The following is a 25,031-nucleotide window of genomic DNA, read 5'->3' as shown; positions in this document are numbered from 1 at the left end:
GTAAACTTTGTAACTAGTTGTTCTCCCTCATACTAACTCCAAATATGATGGTTTGTTTTCCTAAAAAATTCTAAAATCTTGCTTCAGCATTTAAGTTTGATCAAACTTGGATGTGACAATGTTTTACACATTTTAAAATTTGAAATTTAAAATTTGACAAGTTCAAACCAAATTTTCAAACCCTAAATGATTTCAGATGTAAAAGTGATGAATACAAAAGTTGTTCAACTCATCAAGATCTACAACTTTTATTTTGGTTATCTTGTCATTTGACTAAATTTGAACCTTTTAAATTTGAAATTTTAAAAAATGATAAGTTCGAACCAAAATTTGAGACCCAAAATGATTTCAACATAAAAAGTGATGAATACCAAAGTTGTTCAACTCATTAATATCTACAAATTTTATTTTAGTCATCTTGTCATTTTACAAAATTTGAACCTTTCAAATTTGAACTTTTGAAAAACGACAAGTTCGAACCAAAATTTGAGACCCAAATTGATTTCAACATAAAAAGGGATGAATACCAAAGTTGTTCAACTCATGAATATCTACAACTTTTATTTTGGTCATTTCTTCATTTGACAAATTCTTAGCACACATTGTTCACTAATCTTACACATGTCCCATATAGTTTATAAAAAAACCTTATGAGAGATGTGTCACATTTGTGAACAATGTCATTACCACTTTGTCATATGAAGAAATGACCAATACAAAAGTTGTAGATCTTGATAAGTTATTCAACTTTGGTATTTATCACTTTTTCAGCTGAAATCATTTGGGATACCAAAATCTTGTCTGAAGTTGCATTTTTTTTAAATTCAAAATTTAAATTGCGCAAACTTTTCATATGTATATATTGACAAAACCAACAAAATAAATTGATAGAGAATGATTTTAGAAAATTTTAGGAAAAAAATTATCAGATTTGGAGTTAGTATAAGGAAGAAAAACTAGTTACAAAGTTGACCCATAGATTAAAAAAAGAAACCACACTGTTCACTATGATCATGTAAGGATCATCTAGAGCAATGTGATTTCTCTTTTTAATTTATGGGTAAACTTTGTAACTAGTTGTTCTCCCTCATACTAACTCCAAATATGATGGTTTATTTTCCTAAAAATTTTTAAAATCTTGCTTCAGCATTTAAGTTTGATCAAACTTGGATGTGACAATGTTTTACACATTTTAAAATTTGAAATTTGACAAGTTCAAACCAAATTTTCAAACCCTAAATGATTTCAGATGTAAAAGTGATGAATACAAAAGTTGTTCAACTTATCAAGATCTACAACTTTTATTTTGATTATCTTGTCATTTGACTAAATTTGAACCTTTTAAATTTGAAATTTTAAAAAATGACAAGTTCGAACCAAAATTTGAGACCCAAAATGATTTCAACATAAAAAGTGATGAATACCAAAGTTGTTCAACTCATTAATATCTATAACTTTTATTTTAGTCATCTTGTTATTTGACAAAATTTGAACCTTTCAAATTTGAAATTTTGAAAAATGACAAATGGGCACTGCAGGGGTGGCTGGTGATTGAGCCACCCCTACAGATCAGCCCAAACTGTAGGGGCGGCTCAAGTTACCAGCCACCCCTACAGTCCCATCTGTAGGGGCGGCTGAGCTGCTGGGGCCCGAGGACGCCCACTGTAGGGGCGCCTCCAACTCCAGTCGCCCCTATAGTAAAAATGCCCCCGTTCCTACAGTAATAGTGAATAATTTAGGCAAAAAATGCTGAGACCCTTCGCCCCCGTGTAACAGGCTGATAGCTGAGTCTCCAACTCTATTGTCTTGATCTCAGATTTTTAGGTTCAAAATACGACATAGATGTGTCATAATCAGGTGTCATTGTCAATGACCAACAAATTAGAGATGCCAAGTTGCCAACAGTTTTCCACAAACGACAACCGTCTTGACTCCGGCACTCAGAAATTGCCGACCATTGCGTGCCGGCTGGGCCGGGAGAAGATATTGGCCAGCTCAACCACGACCGTCTACAGTTGACTATGCCCGATGCTGGGTCGTGGTCGGCGAAGCTATCAACTCAGCGTTTTCCTAGCATGCAGCAGCAACACAGGTCCAAACTACTACTCACAGATCATGTAGAGAGAGAGAGAGAAGATTGTGATGGCATGCTTTTCAGCGAGAAGTAGAAGTTTTGATTTCTTTAATCATTATTCACCTTGGTCCTCTTCAGTTTGTAGAGTGGTGCTTTCACTTTTTGCAATTTTTGTTCCCTACATCCTTAGATTATTCTTGATTGGTTTAATTGATCATTCAATTTGGGTGTCCATCGCTACATTTGTGGTGTGGGCTGTCTAATTCTTTGTTGTTGCCTAACATGAGTGCTGATGCTCGTGTCTTGTTGCAATCGGTTGATGTTACATCGTTGATTCCTGGTCTGAATTGTTGTGTTTATTTCAGAAATCAGGCTGTGATGATGATGCGTGCATTCCCCTCATTCATCATGGTTCCAAACTGATTGGGCCCTGGCTTTGCACTGTGCTACGTTTACATGGTTCATATGTGTGCAAGGCATGATGTTTTAGATGCCTACTATAGCTTTTTTTTTAGTGACATGGACTGCATAGCTGCAAAAGCACGTTATGTGCATTTGATTTGTCTAATCCGTCAAACTGTGGCAGGCATTACTACTAAGTTGATTAGTATCGTTACTATTTGCTTATGCATATGCAAAGTATTTTGGAAAGGAGTCTCACTATTGTCTAATACTTTGTTGCAGGCTGGCACAAGAATATACTTTGATATGAACAATTGGTATAGAGGAATGCCAACAAGAGCATGTTGCATTAGGTTTATCTTGGTAATTTTTGGCTGGCATCATAAAAGTACCTGGTAGTTATTTTTCATCATCTTTTGATTGCACTGTAGGATAGAGATTATTATTTGTTATATGCTAGCTAATTTAGTGTAGAGTAAAACCAAAGTGGGACAACTTCTAATATCCTCTGTATTAAGGGAAGATATTAGAGTTGGCTTTTAGATCTGTACCGTTTACCCTATACAAATTTATAAGAACATTACATATATTAGATAATGTCATCCCTATAGCTCAGTGGGCTTATATATTTATTAATTTTTAATGCATTCGGATGTGTGGTTGAGTTGAGTTCAAGTTAGATACGCAAGGGCATGCATTAATCACTAGTATACAATATGAGCAGTGGCTGGTTGACCTCTAGAGTTATATAATGTCGTAATAGCATTTAGAAGTTCCATGTTTTATGATAGGAGGTAATGTGTATTTTAATCTAAGAAGACTTAGTTCATTTATTATGTGTCAAGGAGGATAATTAAATACGAGAGACACATGAAGTATCAACACTCTGGTACATCCCGCAAACGAGCCAATGGCTCAGTGGTGGGGCTTGCTTAGTGGAGCATGCATGGTCTGGGTTTGAGCCCGCTCGATATAGGTTTTGCATCGGGTTTTTTTCTTATTTTTCTGTAGCCTCAAGTGCGGATGTTCCACAATGTTCAAGATGTTGTGCCTGCTTAGAGTCTAGTAATCTTCAAGTACCTCTCAGTCGCGTATGTGCGCGTCACGCTTGGAGGTATCTTTAGGTATGGTGCAGTAGGCCTAGCTTATATACACAGTGCGTGGGTATGCTTGTGGTGTGAGTTTGTGAGCTTGTACTTGATACTTGAAGTATTTGATGAAGCATAAAAAACACTAGTACTTATCTTTGATAATGAACAAGCTGATCTCAATATGTGGAAAAAGCAGTTTAAAGAGGAACTTGGCCAAGTGTGTACTAATGCCAAACCAGCTATAGAGTCATCCCTACATAATTGGACAGATAGTTATATTTTATAGCTTCCTTTTTTTTCTTTTGGGCATGGATGCCTTGTGCTTTTCTTTGTCTTTCCTCCATGTAAATACCATTCTTTCATTTAATGGAAAAGAAAAAAAATAGGTAGGGGACCTGGATACGAAATCTAGCTTTTGCAAACATTTGGAGCTGTTTTAACTGTTCAACAGAAGAGGTCTCTCTTTATCTTTATTAGGCCCAAACGTGGCCCTCAAGCCCATTAGTGGGACCACTTGTTCGATCCATACGGCCCAACTGCCTACCAGCCCACCACCACCAACCGTCCAACCCTTCGAGTAGTCCCACACCGACGAGCAGCAAACCACCCAGCCCACCCGCCGGTTGGTCACGCACCTGCCCGATCCCGATCTCCGGCCGACGCCATGGCAGCGCCCTCCGCCGTCGCCGTCGCCGTCGCGGCCGTCATAGGGGTGCTCGTCCTCCTTGCCGCGGAGGCCTCGGGCGCGCGCCTCCCGGGTCGCGGCGGCGCCGTCCGGGGAGCGGCGCTGCCGCGCGGGGGAGCGCCGGCCACGGCGGTGTTCGCGCTGGGCAGCTTCTGGCGGTCGGAGGCGGCGTTCGGGTGCCTCCCCGGCGTGATCCGTACCTCCGTTGGCTACGCTGGCGGCTCCAAGGCCAACCCCGAGTACCGCAACCTCGCCGACCACGCCGAGTGCGTCAAGGTGCCGTCCAAGGAGCTTCATGTGTAGTGTAGCCGTGTGCTTGAAGAAATTGGGACATGTCTGGTCTTGGCGTGTTGGCTTGCTTTATCGTGCATTCATGCTTCATTTTTGTTTATTGATTTAGTTTGGAAGTATTGTGCACTGAAGTGTTCCCTGAGCAATGATGATTGGCATTGACGGACTGTCTCTCTTAAACCAATTAGGTTGAGTATGATCCCCGGTTGATTCACTACAGGCAGCTTTTGGATGTGTTCTGGGCAAGTCATGACCCACGGGAGGTGTTTGGGCAAGGGCCAGATGTTGGCAACCAATATAGGTAATTGAGTTATCATCTCCGTCTGGCAAAAGTGATCTTTTTTTTTTCTTGCATGACTTGCGGTGGCCCTTTTGTCTAGTAAGTTTGTGATAATCTGTACTTGTGTCCTGTGCCATCGTCAGACTAAAGCCATGATGTTTTTCCTTCAATCATGTTATTTTGAAACTGATAATAAATTTGATTGACAAGCGTTCTGTGCCCAGTTCATGTTAGGCGAATTTCAGTTACAGTGATTGCATGATGCTTTTATCAGATTAAAAAGTCACCATTTTTACTTCAATTCATGGTATCTGGATTTATAATAGATTGGGCTAACATGCATCTTTTACGTTATGATGTAGATGTATCATGCCACTCGTATTTTAAGCAAACGATTTTCATGAATTGTGAATGAACATTATGGCTGTTATGTGATTGGATAGGTTCAAAAGACATGAACATAATTGTGGAGTCACTGATGTGGTTGCAGATCTGTTATCTTCACTAATGGAACCATTGGGGCCAGATTGGCTGCTCTTAGCAAAGAAAAAGAACAAGCTAAAGATCGTAGCAGTGTTATTACCACAGAGATCCAACCATTGGGGGTGTTTCATCCTGCTGAATCAGAACATCAGGTAGCAATTCCACTATACTTCCCTTTGATGATCCAAATGCAATTCATTATGCTACTTTTTATTTCCTATTTGCATTTATATGAGCTGAATTTCTATGCTAGAAATTTGAACTGAAGCGCAAACCATTCCTCTTGCAATTGATTGGGAATTTGCCGGAGGAGGAGCTCCTGACATCAACACTAGCTGCAAAACTGAATGCATATGCCGCTGAGCTCTGTCCTGCGAATACCCAAAAGAGAATTAACTCCAAGATTGATGAGGTCACAAAGAAAGGATGGCCCATCTTAAGGGACATTTAGCTCATACTAGCTCCTGGACTCAAACCGATTGATACAATCTAGACACAAGAGAGGTGCATGGTTTTGTAGAGAAGATTTTTAGGAATACTCAGTTGTTCACCATTGCCATGGTGACCTCAGTTATCCATTCTTCACTTTGGTCACAAAGATTATATAGTTGTTCATAGCATCTTCATTGAGATTGTTAGAAGCTGTGTGTTACTCCATTTGTAACCCATATTCATGGTCAAAGCTTCTTGAACAGACAATAGTTTTTGTATTTTTGGTTGTTCATTTGTGTAGATATTTTGTTTTTATTTAGTAGAGATTGTGTTTGTTGTGATTGATGATGCATGTAAATATGACCATGAAAGAATCATGTATTCAGTTTGTCTTTGGGGAAAAACAAATATAGTTTGTCTTTGGGGATAAAACAATGGCTAATATGACAAAAAAAATTATGTCATTGCAGAAAAAAAAAACAATGTGGTATTGCACATTTGACATAAAAAGTTATTGAAAAATCACTCTAATATTTCTGTTCAAATGCATTTATCTTTCTCATCTTTGCTTGATCTAGTAGTTGAGAAAAGAGTTAAAACAATTAAACATGTAGAGTTGCCTTGTTTTGGTTTAGAGCCTAGCTAAATCATAGCTACTTCTAAAATCTGGAGTGCTATGGTACATCTGCCCTGTGTATAGCCCAGGTGTAACTTTCGCAACATTAGAAACCCAGACATGTAAACAATCACAACCGACAATCGATGTGGCAATCCAAAAATGCTACTACTCATTAGCACCATCCAATCTCAGTTTCCTCTAAAATCTCAACTCAAACTCATGTGTAACCTTGCCTCAAACTCATGCTGTAAGCTTTTGCCTCAAACTCATGGTGCAAGTGTTGTAACCTCACTTATGGTGTAAGTGGTGTAACCTCACCTTAAACTTATGGTGTAAGTGGTGTAACCTCACCTTAAACTCGTGGTGTAAGTTTGTTTTGGGACCAAATGAAATAGCAGTGAGAGTGGAGTTGCATCTCATGTCGTTGTGGAAGTAACTAGCACTGCAAAACACACAAATGCGGCAATGGCATAGGGTTATATAGCAAGCCATATACCAAAATTTCAGTTAGTTAACAGTAGGGTTACTAGAATGCACATTGAATGAGTATGACATTTTCCACAAAAGCAAACTAAGAGCAATGGAAAACCAGGGACTAATTTCAGTTGAAGCAATAGTACAGTGTGTGATGTTGAATGGTGGAACTCATGAGTCATGAGCAATGTCATAAAATTGGTTGATTTTGATACAACTTCATGTGGACCCTCATTATTATATTGTTTTCCATCTCAGTATAGGGAAGACATGTAATTAGTGTACTTGAGGTCCTGCAAAAGCTATTTATTTGGTACATTGAATTTCGACTCTAGGGAAGAAATTGGATGTCCCAGAATTATAGCTCATTGCAATGTATTCATTCATAATATTCTGAGGCTTGACTTGTTTTTCCCTACGTTCCATAAGTCGTCATCTCATTGTAAGCAAGAAGTTTGTAAATTAGCACTCATCACAGACATCATCACTTTGCTTGAAGTACCCTGTTCTCCATTCTCGCCTGAAAGCTGCCCAACCACACATTCCAGAGTACAGAACAAGAGAACGTTCAGACTTTAGAACAAGCCAGTTCAGAGTTCAGAACACGTGGAAGTTAAAGAATTCAGAACAAGACAGAACCCGAAACAAATGCATCTGACTTCAAATATTATGAAACCCTATGGCCTAGTACGATAAACTAACATGGCCTTGGTCCTCAAAAAAAAAACATGGCCCTACACTTTCCATTTTTCGCATGGTTATATACACTGAAAAATGAGCAGTATACGCTTTCCTCTGACCTCTGAAGATTTTTTAGAATACTGACGGACTTGAACCCATGTAATCGATCTGATATTTGGTTGGATCGAACTCTGACACGGAACGAAGAAATGGACTGCGCAGGTGTTGGAAACAAAGCATCCAAATGTGAAGCGGGTCTGAAACACTGAATATTTTCCTTCCAGAACCTTCAAACATGCCACCAGCAGCAACCAAATGGAGCATTAACTGATGATCTGGGAACTGCGTTCTGTCACACTGGACATGGAAACGGAGTATTTCTGGTGGTTATGGCTATTCTCAAATCTCAAGTCTGAAAGCTCGTTTCTTCCAGGTACTATATATATCCTGTATCCTTGTAACCTGAGATCAGTGATGGGTTAGGACTCGGTAAAGTATAATGGCAGCCATGACCTATTGGAACGATACTGAATATAATCCCATGTTGCATAAAGAATTAACTAGTAGGGACGGCAATGTGTCAGGTGGGTTTGTTTTACACCCGGCTGTAGGAATATATCAGCAAGAATCGCATGAGTTTGCAAAAAAGGATTTTGTATTAATATTTCGGCAGGTCACCATTGCCGTGAGATAACCGCATCTGATCAGTCATCCGTTCTCCACTTTGCTCACACATATAATATAGTTGTCTACAGATCTTGTCACTAAATGTTATAACCTGACCTCATTGTCCGAGTAGTTGTTCAACTTTTGCCAGCTAGCTATTCCGTTTGTGTTCTCATTCAGCGGAGCCTTGTGTTCGTTATGCGCCCTGATCGGCTGGGGCTGGCTGGCTGGGCTGGCTGGCCAGCCCCCTCACATGGATACTATTCACATGAACCAGTCAGTAGTACTTCTCTCTCACATAAACGAATCAGCAACGATACGAACCAGCCAACCGAACATGTTGATGACTGATGGAGGATCGACGTGGATCAATTTGTATTAATATATTGTCCAGAAATGCTTTTCAAGATTTTGTATCATCTTGATGTAAAGTGCTTGAAATTTAATAAAAGCACCCTTTATCCACGAGCAATGCTATGCTATGGCAGCCACACATTCATTCAAGCACGAGTAATATTTTCACATGTATGTTTCCCTTACACACTGAGCACGAGCAATATTTTCACTGGCACGTTGTTTTAAGTATTAGAATTTTTGTAAGTATCTGAATAGACAAAACATTATAATCCACGCTATAAATTAGACCTATACTTTCCTATAAAAAAATTGGTCGGTTTCTTAGATTTGTTACAAAGCTATAATGCCTTCGTCGTCTGTTTCGAAGAAGTAAAACTCTTTCACTATTGGTGTATTGAATAATTTGATTACCTTGACATGCAAACAAATCCCAGCGACACTTAAATCCAACAATGATTACTGTCAAAATTCATGTTCAGTTTCCTCTAAAGGCTCAACTCTTACTCATGGTGTAAGTTTCTTTTAGGACTATCCGACATATAGTAGCTCAAGATGGTTGGACTTAGGCATGGCTCTAGTAAGACAAAACACGCATAAATGCTACAAGGGTATGTATGGCATTGATAGACTGTCTCTGTTGAACCATTTATGTCGAGTATGATCTCGATTGATTCAATACAAGTAGCTTTTGGGTGTGTTCTGGGCAAGTCCTGATCCACGGGAGGTGTTTGGGCAAGGTCCAGATGTTGGCAACCAGTATAGGTAACTGAGTTGTCTTAGGGGTGGAGTTGCATCTCGTGTTGTGATGGGAGTAACTATTACAATACACACACACACAAATGATGCGATGATATGGATTATATAACAAGCTAGGTACCAGAAATTCAGTTAGTCAATAACGCAGTATAAATCATGAGTGACACAAGTCATGAACAATAGGTTAATAATAATTTATATGGAGATGACTTCTCCACAAAAACAAAGAAAGTGTGAAGAAACTGCAGCAAACCAGGGGGACCAATTTCGGTTGAAGCAACAGAAAGCAGGTGTGGGGTGTGTGTTATAAGGGCTCCCTTGCCTCTTTTAGTCCATTTATTTCTTTTCTTAATATAAAGATACACAGCTCTCCTGCATGTTCATGAAAAAAAATCAGGACTACATGTTTGATGTTGAATTAATGGTGGAACTTGTAAGCAATGCCATACAATTGGTTGATTTTGTAGAACTTCCTTTGCATCATCATTGTTGTATTGTTCTTCATAACAGTACATAAATACATGGTATACCGTACTGAATTTCTGACTCAGAGAGAGGAAACATGATGTCTCAAAGATTTTTTTAAAAAAAAGAGTCACTGCTTATTTTTATTTAAGATGATGGTAATTTATCTCTTTCAGTATTGTTCATTCATTATAATCTGAGGCTTGGCATGTTTTCCTAGATTCCATGGGTCATCCTCTCATTTTAATCAAAAAGTTCATAAAATTAGCACTTATCACAGACATCATTGCAAATATGCATAGCGGTGTATAAAGCACATGACGGCAAGTGTCAAGCACTGCAAAATATTTTACAGGCACACTGAAATAGTAACTCTGACATGATGGTTTGGTACATTATATGGATCTTTTAATTTAGCTGTGGTCTTACACCAACAGCACCCTGGATGATGCTGTGTAACTTGATCCTTTTGAACAATAGAACTTTAAGGGGCTTCAGCATGAAGTACAATTTTCTCATGTTGAAGTGTCTTCAAAAATTCATGCTTACCATAGACAACGAGTTTGACTTGGGTCAGTTGGGTTTGGGTGCTCTGTGAAATGACCAAATCTGTGAGTACTGGAAGCCCAGATTTCATTATTTGAACTTCCAAATCTTCCAAATCGCAAAGTGTCATCTTTGTTAGACATTTATATCCACCAGAATTGAAAACAAGTTTACATTTGGCGTCCTTGTAAGAGTTTTGCTTCAGTGTCAGGTTCGCTAGCAATGGAAAGTTGGCAAGATAGTTCATGAAGTCCTGTGTCACCTCTGTATCTTCCAGTGATAGAGTAGTCAGGTTAGGGAGACATATTTGTTTCTTCCTTTCCTTTTTCAGATGACAGCATCGTCACGTCCAACTTGCCATATAGTTCAAGAGCACGGAGTCTCCTCTGGGAAGAGCTAGTGAATATACACATCGGAAACTTATTAGCTTGTAGAACTAGTGTCTGAAGATATTCCAGGATATTGGGTTTTTCAATAGCAGCGAACAGTTCGTTCAGATTTTCAGCATCTTTTGAAGAATCCACAATATTTAGCGATTGAAGACGTAACATTCTTTCAAATGTCTTGGAATCCCAACAATTATGATTAGGATTAGGAATAGGAAGCACCTTCACAAGTGTGTGTAGATGCTTCAAGTTTCCCACCCTCTTGGGCAAGTAAATGCTAGTGCCCAACACATGTCGTAGTGCTCTAATCCTCCAAAATGCTTGTGGAAGCTCCTGGACATATGTATCCTGAACATCCAATGTCTGAAGATGTTTCAGTTTGCCCACTGCTGACGGGATCCATTTCAAGGAACAACCAGTGACACCAAGGTATTGCAGGTGTACAGCATTACCAACTGTCGCTGGCAACTTCTCGCCAAACTCAATTCCTTGCAGTTTGACGACACGTAGGAACTTGGAAACTTGCAACATCTCACTTATATATGACTTGATGTAGTCTTGGCGTTTCTTCCCATTTCCCCAGTAGCTAAGCAGGCCTGACCATGGGCCTAACCATGGCTTTTTGCTTTGCTTCACATCCCTTTTTGCTTGCTCACTGATTTCATTTTGCTTTCCTTGTTGCTTAATACTTATGTTGCCTTCATCAGGATCCTTTAGTTTCCTCAACCCATCTGTCACGTTCTCTATACTGTCATCTTCCTCCCCATCTACCTCTATGTTCTGCTCTTCTCCATTTCCATCCAAACCAGAATGTTTCTTTTGCGCGCTCTTATCATATTCCTTCGTCTGTTGCACCATTTCCTGTACACTTCCCCTGGTATCTTCTTCATCCTCTTCAATGAAGTTGGACAAGATAGACCGTAGTTTTGGCATAGAGTTTGCCAAAGCAGCATATTTGTTTCTGTAATTCTGTAGAGAGAGACGGCGAGCAGAAGTTAAATAAGGGATATCATAGCCATTATGGATATCCACAAAGTTAGCCTCTTGTGCTTCAAGCTGTACAAAATGATGCACTTCATGGTGGACGGACACTAGTTCGTCATCTCCATTTATGTTATCTAACTTCACAAACTGCACAAGTTTCCTTGAATTCAGCTCATTCAAATAGATTCGTCCTACATTCTCCATGGTGTTCCCATCTCTGGGTCTTAAGAACCCCTCCGCCATCCACAAGCGTACCAACTTGCGAGCCTCGATAGGTGTGTTCATAGGAAATGCTGCAAAGTAGAGGAAGCAAGATTTTAAGTCTTGTGGGAGATCATCGAAGCACGTGGTGAGTAAAGTACCAAGCCTCTTTGATTGCTTGGACTTGAGGTGTTTGAAAACGGCTTCCCACTCATTAGGATATTCCCTTGTCTTTAGGAGGCCAGATAGGAGCACAACTGCAAGTGGAAGGCCTCTTGTTATAGCCCATATATCATCACCAAACCTTTTTGTTAGATCATTCTGTTCTTTGTTCTTTTCCCTCTCAGCTATCTCATCAATGTTTGTGCTGTTGTCAGATAATCTCGTAGTCCGTTCATCCTCGAAATGTTTATCCATGTGAACCATTTGGTTGAATAGATCAATGGCTGTGTCCATTTCAAATGGTTCCACTGGAATGATTTCATCACCGCCAGCACTTATTGCCTTATGTGTACCTTGTACAATGCGAATAACCCTGCTACCGTTGCTTTTATCTGGTAACGCAGAAAGAATGGTATTCCAGTCTGAATTTCTCAGTTCACCATCTATGACCACCAAGAACTTTTTCGTCAAATGGTTCTGCACCAACACATCGATACCTTTTCTGGAACACAAAATATCCCTTTCGTCCAACTGCTGATTGATTAATTGTAGGATAGTGGAAGAATTCATTAATGCGGGGAAGGTTTGCCAAACTTTGACAGCAAAAGATTTTTTGGTTCTTTCACTTTCATATATGTCTCTGACTAGAGTTGTCTTCCCCGCACCACTTTGCCCTATAACATATATCACAGACAGATGCTTATTTTCATTGTGAAGTGCCTTTTCAAGATTCCCTACTAGCTCGTCTCGTTGGATCAGAGTTGGACGAACATTTTCCCTGTATACATAATAAATCTAGTTACTAATCATTATACAAGAAGAAAAGTTTAACAATAGCAAAAATACATCATATATATATTGTTTCTGAATCTGATGACATATATAACTCTAATAGTAGGGTCCGATAAATTGTCCCTCAACAAGTAATATCTGATTGCAGATTGTGTTTTTTTTTATTTTGGCTTGGTTTTCAAATATTGACGTTGGCCTTTTTTTCCTCCGAATATATCTCTCATAACTACATAGTATAACAACATTAGAAATACGAATCTAATTCATTTTAACTAAGCATACTTGATCAAACATACACCCAACTTTTACTAAGTAGAATTCACCTTTTTTTATGGAGAGGACACCTAAGTGAAAAATATGTAACCATAAATCTTAAATCAAATCATTGTTTTGTTGCAGCCTAGATGGCCATGCACTTGTGTTGCAATCTTGCTAGTGGCGAAGGATTTGTGCACTTGTGTTGCAGCTTAACTCAACAACTCACTATCACATCTAGGTGTTCATCTCTAGCAACTTATTGTGTGGAAAAGCCATGTTGACCTAGGTCAGGGTTTGGTAGCTGTAGGTGACAAGGACACCAAAGAGTCGCTAGCTAAAGATTGAACCACATGTGAGAATGGAAGCTTACCCACGGGGATTTATGAAAGTCCTGGTTTGGTTTTGGTAATTGAGTGACAAACTTAGGTGGATTAATGATTTTCATGTTGAGATGAATAGGTGATGCATTGTCCACAAGCTAGTTGAGAAAAACATGAAGGCCATGGAGGAGAGATGGCATGTGCATGTGATGCAAGTGCTCAACTAGTGAAGAGTTGAAGATGAGGAGGATGAGAAGATCAATATTAGAGGAGACGCATATTCAATATGGGGCATGGCATAGTCTCATATGGCAAGATGGTGAAGATCAAGGTAAGGCTTGGCTACGATGGACCATGTGCAAGGGTGAAGGGAAAGCTAGAACTCAGGACACGATAGATTGTCGAGGCGGTGAAGCACGAGTAGAGGGCTTGGCGCCGATGGACCAAGGCAGCGAAGAAAAGTGGGTAAGGCTATGCTTGATGGACTATGAAGTCCATGTGAAGCTATGAAGAGGACCATATCGTTTCATGAAGATCAAGCCAAGTGAAGATTATATGTGAATATATCAAGTGGCTTGATGGAGTGAAGATGGAGGAGCGTCATTGCATAGACAATGGTCAAGTGGCATGGTTGGCCAAATATGGTGATGACCACTGGACATCAAGATAGTGTTGATGATGATGAGAAGTGGATGCTTGCGGGCATCACATTGGAGATGAAATGGAAACGAGCAAGGCAAATGTATGACTTGTAGGGTATTTCATTTCATTGGCCTAAGGTGTTTAGAGAAGAGCATTATCCTTGTTTAGAATAGATAGCCATAATATCAAGAGGGGCAAATTCGTTTTGCATATTGGTTATCTAGTGCCACTTGAGAGGTCTAACATGCATTGCATTTGGAGATGAGTGACGGTTTTTAAGTTGAGATAAAAACCTTTTTAAAAATTGTTTGAAAATGCTAACTAAGGCTTAAAAGTGTTGATCGTCCCAAGGGAGATCACTTGGAGTTGGCATGCTTTGAAAAAGGTTTTTCGGTGTGCACCTAACTATGTGGTGGTTATGGGAATTGGAATTCTATGTTGATCCATTATGTTTTGGGTCCAGTTTTCAGGTGGGATGTGTAGCCCTATGAATAATCTTTCCAAATCATCTAAGATCGCACTTTTTGGACTTTGGAACTAAGAGTATGGTTGTTTTACCACTGAAAAGAACCTAGCGGTCTAGCCGCCACCATGGGCGGTCTAACCACCAACCATGTCTAGGAATAGCAGCACATGCGAGAAGTTTGAATCATGGCACATTAACTTATGGTAGCACGGGAGAGTAGGGCACTAGAGAGTTAGTCTAGCATGGTACCACAGAGTGCAAGGTGTCATCAGTGTTCTCACAAGAGCTTTGCACTGTGCTGATTTCAAACCATTGGAGTAGCTGTTGGGGCTAGCCAGTCTGACCGCTCAGGCTTGTGGTCATCCATCAAAGGAGCAGAGGCGCATGATCAGCCTTCCAACGACTACATTAAGGGGCTCCCTCTATATATACAGGAGTAACCGGTTGTGGGAACTCTCTTTGCGCATTAGGCATGTTGTATGCATGAAGAGAGCTCCATCCCTACTCCCACTCTCATACCATTGCATGTGAGGCATGATTTGGAGAGGTGTGGAGTGACTCTAGTGCGACGCTTTGAGAGAGTGATCATGTAGCACTAGGAGATCAATTTGCAAGCAGATTGTGCTTGGTACTCTAGGAGGTTGCCACCTCCTAAACGGCTTGGTGGTGACTCCATGAAGAACCGCGTGGAGATTGTGTGGTAGCTTCGGAGGAGGATTTGTTCGAGGCTCTTGTGCTAGTCCCCGCTGGAGGAAGATGAAGAGCAACTCTAGTAGATCAAGTTGTGAAATGCCTTGTAGATTGGCTCAAAGTCTAGTGCCCACATTGGAGCCTACTGCCTACCCTTGTAGGGGTATGCCAAGCATGTGGGCTTGGTAAACTAGTAGAGGAGTGGACGATCCTTGGACTCACCTCAATGGGGAGTAGGTGGGTGGCAAGCCACCGAACCCTAGGAGAAAAATCATGTGTCTCCACTCCATTCTGGTTTGCATCTTGTATAGTAGCTCTTTACATGTTCTATCTCTTGCTAGTGTAGTTCCTTGTACTAGTTTAACCTTGTTGCTTACCTTTGATCACTAGCATAAGTAGGAGATCTATTGCTTTACTTCTTGTTTGAGTTTCTTAGGTTGATTGACCTTACATACTAGATTTATGTAGGAGCTCTTGTTAGTACCCTAGTTACTGCATTTCTTATCTTGTGCATAGGGTGCTAAGGTTGTTTTAGTTGGGGTGAAGTTGTTATCTGGTCATTAGCTTAACCTTGCATTTGTTTCTGCTAGGATTCATAATTAGTTTTATAAACGGCTATTGACCCCTCACACCCCTTAGTCGGCCCCTTGATCCTACAACTTAGAATTTAGAGATACCACATGTGAGAATGGGAGCTTCAACTTAACCTCCCACAAAGTCTGCACACCCATGGGAGGAAATGAACCTCCATGATCCACCAAGGTAGAGGTAAAGATGAATAGGTTGATGAAGCATGGAGAGCGTTTAGAAGAGAAGCAAGGGGAGGGGTGTTTCTGAACTAACGGTAGACAAGCCGATAGGTGGGGCTAGGATAGTCGGATAAGTGAGGAGTGGACACTTTACAGTTCGCATGTGGCTGAGTCACTACAATTCTATTAGCCGATATGAGGTGCCAGATAGTCAAAAGACCATGTTTGACTCTACTAATTGACCAGTTGAATTGCTAACATGGTAAAGGTCAGACGATCTGACATTGGAATTTTTACTAAGATGTGCTAGGCTTAAAGGGACCAAGGTCTAAGATAATGAGCTTGACTTGTGGAGATGAAGAGGGATAGGGCTCCAACTAGCAGGTGCACCAACTCATGAGGCATGGTCAAGGTGGTACTTGGTAACCTAAGGTGGACTTACTTAGGTCAAGGGCTCGTGGGTAGTCTCGTCTTCCAATATACCTGGGTGGACTGATCAATAAAGGAAACCTCAAGGTGAAGATATAGTTAAGGATCATAAGCTAGAGATTTCATGAGCATGGAGGGCTAGGCGCCTAAAGATGGATTCGACAAAAAATTATGAGGCTAGTAAAAGAAGTGGCAATGGAGAAATGGCTCATGGGACAATACACTCTCTCGTGAGGACAATTGTGAGAGAAGTACTAAGCCTAAGAAGGTCATTGTGAAGTTAGGATTTGCCATGAACAAACCAAAGCTCAATAAGGGGTGACTCATGACATGTGAATGGCTCAACCATTGACACAGGGGGCAACTGAACATAGCTAAGGCTTGATAAAGGTTGAGTAAGACAAAAGGATAGCTCATGGTACCATCGTACTCGATCAAGAAGACCACTTAACTTTCTTAAAAATATTTGGAGAGGGTCTTATCTAAGAGGTCATTTATTAATGATTAAGACTTGGTTAATAAAGGATTAAAGATAAATCAGGGCATGGGTCATGCCACAAATTAAAGTTGTTGTAGCTTTTGTACTTATGTTGGCATGACATCATTGTTCTGTGTCTTCATGAATGTAATGCCCTTTTGGTTTGCACTTTTACATTATTAGCAGCTTACTCCCTTCGATTCCATAATTCTTTGATTCCATAATTCTTTGTGTGAAATAAAGTCATCAATAACATGGACCATATTTTAGAATTAGAGATGATGTTGTCGTTCTATATATAATTTAGTTCTATTCTTTTTTATCTCTTGAATTTATTTTGGTAAAATAAAAAGGTACTAATATGTAGAAGGGAATATGTTAAGACAATTCTATGGATTTCTTAACATATGTAGAGATTGATTGAGTGCAACGAGTAATATAATGATAGAAATAAAAAAATTGCAAGTAAAAAAATATATGAAATGCATGATCATGTATACTTACAAATTAGTGGCAACAGTTGAGATGTTTGTAGAAGTTTTCCACAACACTGCAGATTTGTTAGACTCAACTTCCACATTGTATTTCTCCTTATTTATGATGATATCTTCAAGTCTTGAGTTGATTTCTACAATTCTTCTCGATAGGTCATGCCAGACACTTACTTGTGTAGTGAGTCCAGCTAAGAACCTGATGATAGATTGAGTCCAAGTAGGGTACCTATAGAAGAAAAGAGAAGCATAATAAAAAAATTAGCCAAATTCCTCTTTTAACTAAAGATCACACTAAAGCAATGGTTGTAATGCACTCATAAATAAAGATAATCCATGGAACTATTAGAAACGATGGTATAATTATGTCCTGGTAATTCAGGAAGGATTATCCATGTGTATGATTAAAAAGTAAATGAATCTTTTGGTTGTTTAGTTTTTTTGAATTTGGAACAATGAATGTTAACATCAGTATAAGAATAACTAAACATTATGAGTAAAGCATATTTAAACATGTGTCCACACAATGATTTCATCCATAATACACGAGGAGTCAGGCACACAACTCAACTACCACAACAAATATGCTTCATCGCTTGAATGGTCACATAAAAGGTTAAATAATGCCTCCATGAACATATATATGGATTGACATATTTAAACAAGTGACCATGGAGTAGATAGTGTCTCTTGCTCATTGGCCCTTATTCACTTTGCCTGAATTGTCAAGAATGATTTGAGTTTAGTAACTCAACCTTAGCTATTATCTTTAGGTTAACTACCGAGTTTTGTTATATACACACTAGGCTTAACCTTAATAGACAATATGAATATTTAAAATATAAATGATTTGAAGTCATTAAGGGTGATAAATGAGTTTAATTGAATCGAAGAAGACCTAAAATTGCCATCTATATTGAGGATACGCCACCATCAATATGCTGACAAGGGAACATGTAGTAATTAAAGATGCTCATTACAATATTTGTCGTAGAGACCACCCTAAAGACTTTTAGGTTTAGTCCCACATCAGATTTACTTTGTGTTGCTCTTTGATTTAAGTTTTCTGATAATCCGATTATATGTCTTGTTTTTATAAAACTTATCCTTATGTTGTCTAAATTTGTGAATCTCTTGCTAAGTTTTGTCCTACAACTACCTATATATATTCATGATGAAACCTTTAGTATACAAACTTTTATTCTAGTGAGTTGGATTAAGATTGTTTCTGTGGTTTGAAACTTAGAAGCTATTGCATAGTAATTTTACACATTGGAAGACTTACAAACCTTGTTGGATATCCTCCCTAAACCCCAAACATCTTTTGAGTTATCCATTCCTTGACCACAGCCTATGACATGAGTTTCTCATTGATCCATTGCATTTTATCCATGAATTTACTCACAAATCATCAACAAATCTTGCTAAAGATAGAGGCTTGCATCAAAATAAGGAATTTTTGTAGAGACATCTCTTAAAAAAGAGGACAGAGAGATCCTCTAGAAATAAAAAGAATAATTGGAGTTTAACCTTGCTTTCCTTGATCGAGGATGACATTGTTCAAGCATGGGGGAGAGATTATCGCTAAAAGTTCTCTGATGAGCTAAAAAAAGTTGTAAGGTGCTCATGCTATGAAGATATATCAAGTGCAGTGACAAGAATAGTGATTCAAAAGAAGGATTGTGCATAAACCATTGGTCAAGTAAGTGCATTCTTTTGGCTAAAACTCATATCCTTCCAACTATGTAGTGCAATCCGTTAACGAGGACTTTCACTTGTGCCCTGTGATCACCCTTTGCCTCTTACACATGTTCACTTATCTAAAATCTCTCTCTCTCTCTCTCTCTCCATATGCCAACATTATTTTTCCATGGTGCTTTTGAGACATGTCAGTAATTCCCAATGATCTTTCTTTTAGCTTGACAATATTTCTGGTATAATGCTTTACTACGGTTTTTACCTTACAAGCTCCACATAAACCTTCCACTTTCATATACGAGTGGAATAGTTTGAGAAAAAATTAGTATAGGATTGAGTGACTTGATGAGATTGAGTGTTTCCAAGATTTTTTTTCAAGAGAATTCACTTTGTTAGATATGTTTTAGTTTTTGAAAAAAAATCTTTACAAAACAAGGTAAGGGTTTGAAGTTTACTTAAATTCAAAAGAGCATCATATTCATTTATTTATGGTTTGTTCTTTATTGATAGTCTACCACCATAATGGAAAAACTAGCTGGTCAATGTCGTATTGTTGAGAGAGAGTCTTGTTAAATAGCTATGTGCAGGAATGAAAAGCAATGTTGTATCCTTTTTGAGAGAATACCTATGTTCTAATAAAGATGAGAAAGATAAGTTTATTTTTATTTTATTAATTCTTTGCTTGATCCCTACCATCGTCTAAGCATGGAGTTAACAATGACTTGTTTTACCATATATTCTCTCACTACTACAAAAATAATTTTGTGAGGCGGTGCCCTTTTATTAGCCGAGGTGGTTACAAAAACCAACCGTCTCCTAAAATGCATGTGGTTTTCCGGATGTGGACATTTTTATTTACGGAGGTGGTCACAATTAACTGTCTCGCAAAATGCATTTACGGAGGCAGACATTATATTTACCGAGGCGGTCAAGATTGCCCGCCTCGGTAAAATGATTTACGGAGGCGGTAAAAAATGTCCGCATCTGTTAACCGATTTACGGAGGCGGTCAAGAGATCGACCGCATCCTAAAATCAATTTATAGAGGCGGGCCTCCTAAGAGGTTCACCTCTAAAAATCAGGGCATTTTCCCGCCTCTGGAAACAGGCCCGAAGCCCACCAGCAGGCCCAATACGACAGTCGCATATTTATAATACGGAGTTAGGGTTTCGAACCAGCACTCAGCCCTTTCTCTCCTCAACCGAGAACTACCCCCCTGCCTCCCTCTCTCTCACACCTCCCTTTCTCTCACGCCTTCCACATGCGCCTCCCTCTGTCTCATGCCTCCCCCACACACTCCCCTCTCTCCGTCACATGCGGCGGAGGGCCGACAGCATATAGAGTCGTGCACCCCAGTGGAGTGGAAGACCCGGTGGCGGTTGCCGTGTGCCCTGGCTGGTGGCGTGGAGGGCCCGACATGGTGGCCACGCGCTCTAGCCATGTGGATCCGGTGGAGGTTGCTCGGTGCCCCAGCGGTGGTGGCTGCATGGCCCGGTAGAGGAGGTATGCCCCTCATCATCTCTCTCGTCTCTTAGATCCTGAGCAGATCTGTCCCTCACCCTCCCTCCCTCACGGATCAACGATGACGGCGATGACAAGCGAGATCCAAGAGGCATAAGGAGTCCAGATCTGGCGGGCTTGCGCATGGGGAGGCCTCAACCAGCGGCCTCACACGTGTTGGGAATGGATCTAGTGGCGGCGCACATGGGGAACCTCAGACGGGTTGCGAGCGGACTCTGGTGGGCTCATGACTGAAAGGTCCTTGTTTGGTTTTGGTAATTGAGTGACAACCTTAGGTGGATTAATATGTGTTTGAGTGAGATACATAGGTGATTAGTCCACAAGTATGTGTGTGTGAGCAACTCATGGCATGACGGTGAAGATGGCTTGGATTTGTTGCAAGGCTCACACATGTGATGAAGGAGCTCATTATGAGACATGACATGGAGTCATGTGATCAAGGTGGAGAAGATCAAGACAAGATTTGGCTCGATGGACCAGTTGCAAGTGTAAAGGGCAAGTTGAGTGATGACTTGGCGCCGATGGACCAAGGCAACGGTGAAGAGCAAGTGAAGTCAAGATCGATGAACCAATATGGTCACGTGATGATATGAAGTGGATCATATCATTTGGTGATTGGTTGGTGCATGTGTTGCATCAACGATGGAGGAGATGGAATGGAATGCGCAAGGCAAAGGTATATTTGTAGGGCATTTCATTTCATCGGTCATAGGGATGTAGAGAAGTTTATGACCGGGTTTGGGATAGATGGCCGTACTATTAAGAGGGGCAAACTTGTTTGCATATCGGTCATCTAGTGCCACTTGAGTGATCTAACTTTGCATACATGTTAGGATCGAGTGGCGTGGTGAATTGAGTGTGAAAGGATCAAGATGCCCAAGAGGGGGGGTGAATTGGGCTAATTCTAAATTTACTTGCAATAATCAAATCCTACGGACTTGCAACCTATGTTCCAAACTTACTCTAGCATGGCAATTCTATGAATGTAAGAACAAGTATTGAATTGCTCAAAGTAAATGCTCAAAGTAAATGGAGAGAGAGGAACGCGGCGATGTTTTGCTGAGGTATCAGAGAGTCACCACTCCCCACTAGTCCTCGTTGGAGCACCCGCGCAAGGGTGTAGCTCCCCCTTGATCCGCGCAAGGATCAAGTGCTCTCTACGGGTTGATTCTTCGACACTCCATCGCGGCGAATCACCCAAAGCCGCTCACAACTTGAGTTGGGTCATCCACAAGCTCCGCCGGGTGATCACCAAGCTCCCAATCACCACCAAGCCGTCTAGGTGATGGCGATCACCAAGAGTAACAAGCACGAACTCTCACTTGACCACGCGAAGCCTAATGAGAAGATGGATGCACACTTTGCTACTCTTAATTCACTAATGAGGCTACTCTCTTGGATTCTCAAATCTCAATCACCTCACTAGGACCTTGCTCTTCTTGGCACTCACAAACGTGTTTCTCAGCTATTGGAATGAGCAAAAGTAACTCCACACACAAGTGGAGCTTCTATTTATAAGGCAGCCTGAAAAACGAACCGTTATGAGCTTCTACGGGGTGACCGGACGCTGGCAGGGTCCGGTCACCACTGACCAGACGCGTCCGGTCGCATTAAACCCTCACTAGAACCTTACTGTACTCGACCGGACGCTGAACCCCTAGGGTCCGGTCAGTACTGACCAGACGCGTCCGGTCACAGATTTCCTTCTCTGGAACCTTACTGGAGTCGACCGGACGCTGCCTCTCAGCGTCCGGTTAGTTGACCACTCCAGCGTCCGGTCGCACCGAACATAATCACCTCAGTCAAATGTGACCGGACCCTGCGGCCAGCGTCCGGTCGCACTGGAGCCAGCGTCCGATCAGCATTTGACCCTCTATTCACTTCCAACTCTCGATCATATGTGAATGAAGTTTGCTCCATTAGATCTTAGGCAAATGTAGGAGCTACCTAGTGCTAGTTTTAACAAGTGTGCACCACACCTAACTCACTAGACTCACCTAGGTCAAGCTACCCGTCCATACCCCCCTTAATAGTACGGCCAAAGGAAAAACAAAGTCCTAAACTACTCTAAGTGTCTCTCCAACTCCAATCGACACTTAGAACTAGTCATCCTTAACCTTGTCATCCATCCTTTGAAAACCGAAACAATTTCCATCGTAGGGGCATGACCACCTCGATTGCCCAATTGATCTCCATTACCATGACCTAACTTAATTGCCTCTGCAAAACACACGTTAGTCATAGTAATTTTGTATTGACATTAATCACCGAAATCCAACTAGGGGCCTAGATGCTTTTAGAGTGCTAATCCATTGGAAAAATGTTTGTGAAAAGCTAACACATGTGCACAAGCTGGTGATCACTTGGTCGTGTTAGCACATTTGCAAAGGTGAAGAAGTTGGTGAAGAAAAGGAGGCAAAATCGGGCTCAGAGTGGTGCCCTAGGGGCACTACCAACCCCTGTCTGGTGCACTGCCACCCCTGTGCCGATGCCCGGCTGGCCGAGGCCGAGAACAGGGTGTTGGGGGCTGGCACCGCCGTGCCTTGTCCGGTGGCACCACCACCCCTGGGCGGTGCACCGCCCCTGCCTGTCCAGTGCCAGGTCTGCAACGTCTTGTTGAAATAGCCATTGGAATTCGACCATTAGGGGCACCGCCACCCTATGTCCGGTGACCGCACCGTCGTGTTCGGTGCCCTCACAGAAAGGGCAGCTTTGCTCCAATGGCTCTATTTGGCTTGGGGGCTATAAATAGAGGTGGAGCCAAGGCATTTGGCTAGTTGAGCACCCTTGGGACTGAGTGTCCATGCTTGGGGAGTGCTTGGGAGCCCTCTAACTCACTTGAGCTTGATAGTGATCATCCAATCGAGTGAGTGAATGATTCTAGTGCGATTGCATCGTGAGGTTGCATCGAGTGGCACTAGGTGATCAAGTTGTAAGCCAGTGGTGCTTGTTACTCTTGGAGGTTGCCACCTCCTAGATGGCTTGGTGGCTTGTGACTCCATTGAAGCATGTGAGAAGATTGTGCGGTACTCTGAAGAAGGATTTGTGAGGGGATTGTGCTCACCCCACGGGGATCGCAAAGAGCAACTCTAGTCAAGCGTGTCATTGAGCTACCCTCACTTGGCTTGTGAGGTTCTTGTGGTGTCCAATGTGTAGACGAGGTTCATCCCACACCTCTTAGCCGCTGAACCACCAAGTGAGCGGTCAACACAATGGGGATGTTGCTTTGTGGCAACCAAGTGAACCTCGAGAGAAAATCATTGTGTCAACCTTGTCTTCCCGTTGGTTTGCATCCCCGTTACACAAGCTTGTATTTACTTTCACATACATTGTGCTTGTGTAGTTGCTCTTGTAATTAGTTGGCTTGTGTAGCTTGCTAGTTACCTTCTTGCTTGTGTAGCATAGAAGTAGCTCCCTTGCGTGGCTAATTTGGTTTTAGTAACCTTATTAGTCACATTGCTTAGTTTGTGTAGCTAAGTAATTTGTGCTCTATAATTTGGCTTGTGTAGCCTTGTTATTGAGCATTGCTAGTGAGCTTAGGAGCTTTGTGCTTTTGCTTACTAGAATTATGTAGGAGCTCCCACGTTGCTTGAAGTACTAGTGCATAGGTTTGTGTGACCTTGCTCTAGAATTGTTTAGGTGAGCACTAGCTAGCCTGGCACCTTTGTTGCCTAATTAGGATCTTGATAAGGTGCTTGTGAACCTAGGTAGAGGGGTGTAGTCTTGGCTAGACCGATAGTTTTAATTCCGTATTTGTTTTGGTTAGCCGACGCGATTAGATTTTAGAAAGGACTATTCATCGCCCTCTAGTCTGCCATACCGACCTTACACGTGGTATCGAAGCTTGGTCTCTCTTTTGTGGTCTTCGCCGACCCGAGAGGATGATGTCTAGTAGGATAGATGAGTGTGACACACACATTTTTGATGGCACACACTTTGCATGGTGGAAACACCATATGCTTGATCATTTTCATGCAAAGGGACCTAAGTTTTGGTAGGTTGTCACAAGTGGTCTCACCCATGTCTTGGACCATAAAAATCTAACCAAAACTCAAAAGGTTCTCTTTGAACTTGATTCCGATGCTTATTTATTTCTAATGGATGCTTTGAGCTTTGAGTTATTTTACAAGGTGAACCACAAAGGAACTACCCATGAGTTGTGGGAATCAATCAAGCACACCTTCGGTGACTCCACATGGGATAATGGCAAGTTCAAGAAGGAGGATGAGCCCAAGGTGGGGACGCGTGAGTGTGTTGAGCATGACCATAATTTGGTGATTATGGAAGATTGCTCCACCTCATGGTCAAGTGATGATGATGATCGATCCACTATAAGTTCACTTGACAAGATTGATGATGATGCCTCAAGTGATGCAAATGATGATGCTACTCCATGCACACTTGATGGTGATGATGATGGTTCATGCTCGGATGACACTACTACAAGCCCATCCACTACACCA

At 41.2% G+C, this 25,031-nt stretch overlaps 2 protein-coding genes across 2 annotated transcripts; one reads left to right on the top strand and one right to left on the bottom strand.

The window, feature by feature from the left end:
- The first annotated feature begins 4,161 nt into the window (after window positions 1-4,161).
- LOC136528519 (peptide methionine sulfoxide reductase A5-like) lies at window positions 4,162-6,162 on the top strand. Its single transcript, XM_066521489.1, has 4 exons — window positions 4,162-4,528; window positions 4,732-4,844; window positions 5,314-5,458; window positions 5,560-6,162. The coding sequence occupies exons 1-4, from the start codon at window positions 4,232-4,234 to the stop codon at window positions 5,755-5,757; spliced, it is 753 nt and encodes a 250-aa protein (XP_066377586.1). The 5' UTR covers window positions 4,162-4,231; the 3' UTR covers window positions 5,758-6,162.
- A 4,433-nt stretch (window positions 6,163-10,595) lies between these two features.
- On the bottom strand, window positions 10,596-12,605 carry LOC136525545 (putative disease resistance RPP13-like protein 3). The gene has a single exon (XM_066518496.1). It carries the CDS (start codon window positions 12,603-12,605, stop codon window positions 10,596-10,598), a length of 2,010 nt encoding a protein of 669 aa, XP_066374593.1.
- Between the last annotated feature and the right edge of the window lie 12,426 nt (window positions 12,606-25,031).

This window comes from Miscanthus floridulus, chromosome 19, assembly GCF_019320115.1.
Source record: "Miscanthus floridulus cultivar M001 chromosome 19, ASM1932011v1, whole genome shotgun sequence".
NCBI classification, from domain to species: Eukaryota; Viridiplantae; Streptophyta; class Magnoliopsida; order Poales; family Poaceae; genus Miscanthus; species Miscanthus floridulus.
This window is presented reverse-complemented; position numbering and strand designations above follow the sequence as displayed.

Coding starts and splice junctions, on each gene's coding strand:
- LOC136528519 (XM_066521489.1), top strand. CDS start 4,232: ATGGCAGCGCCCTCCGCCGTCGCCGTCGCCGTCGCGGCCGTCATAGGG. Junction 4,529..4,731: donor ACCACGCCGAGTGCGTCAAG/GTGCCGTCCAAG, acceptor TAAACCAATTAG/GTTGAGTATGATCCCCGGTT. Junction 5,459..5,559: donor CTGCTGAATCAGAACATCAG/GTAGCAATTCCA, acceptor TTTCTATGCTAG/AAATTTGAACTGAAGCGCAA.
- LOC136525545 (XM_066518496.1), bottom strand. CDS start 12,605: ATGAATTCTTCCACTATCCTACAATTAATCAATCAGCAGTTGGACGAA.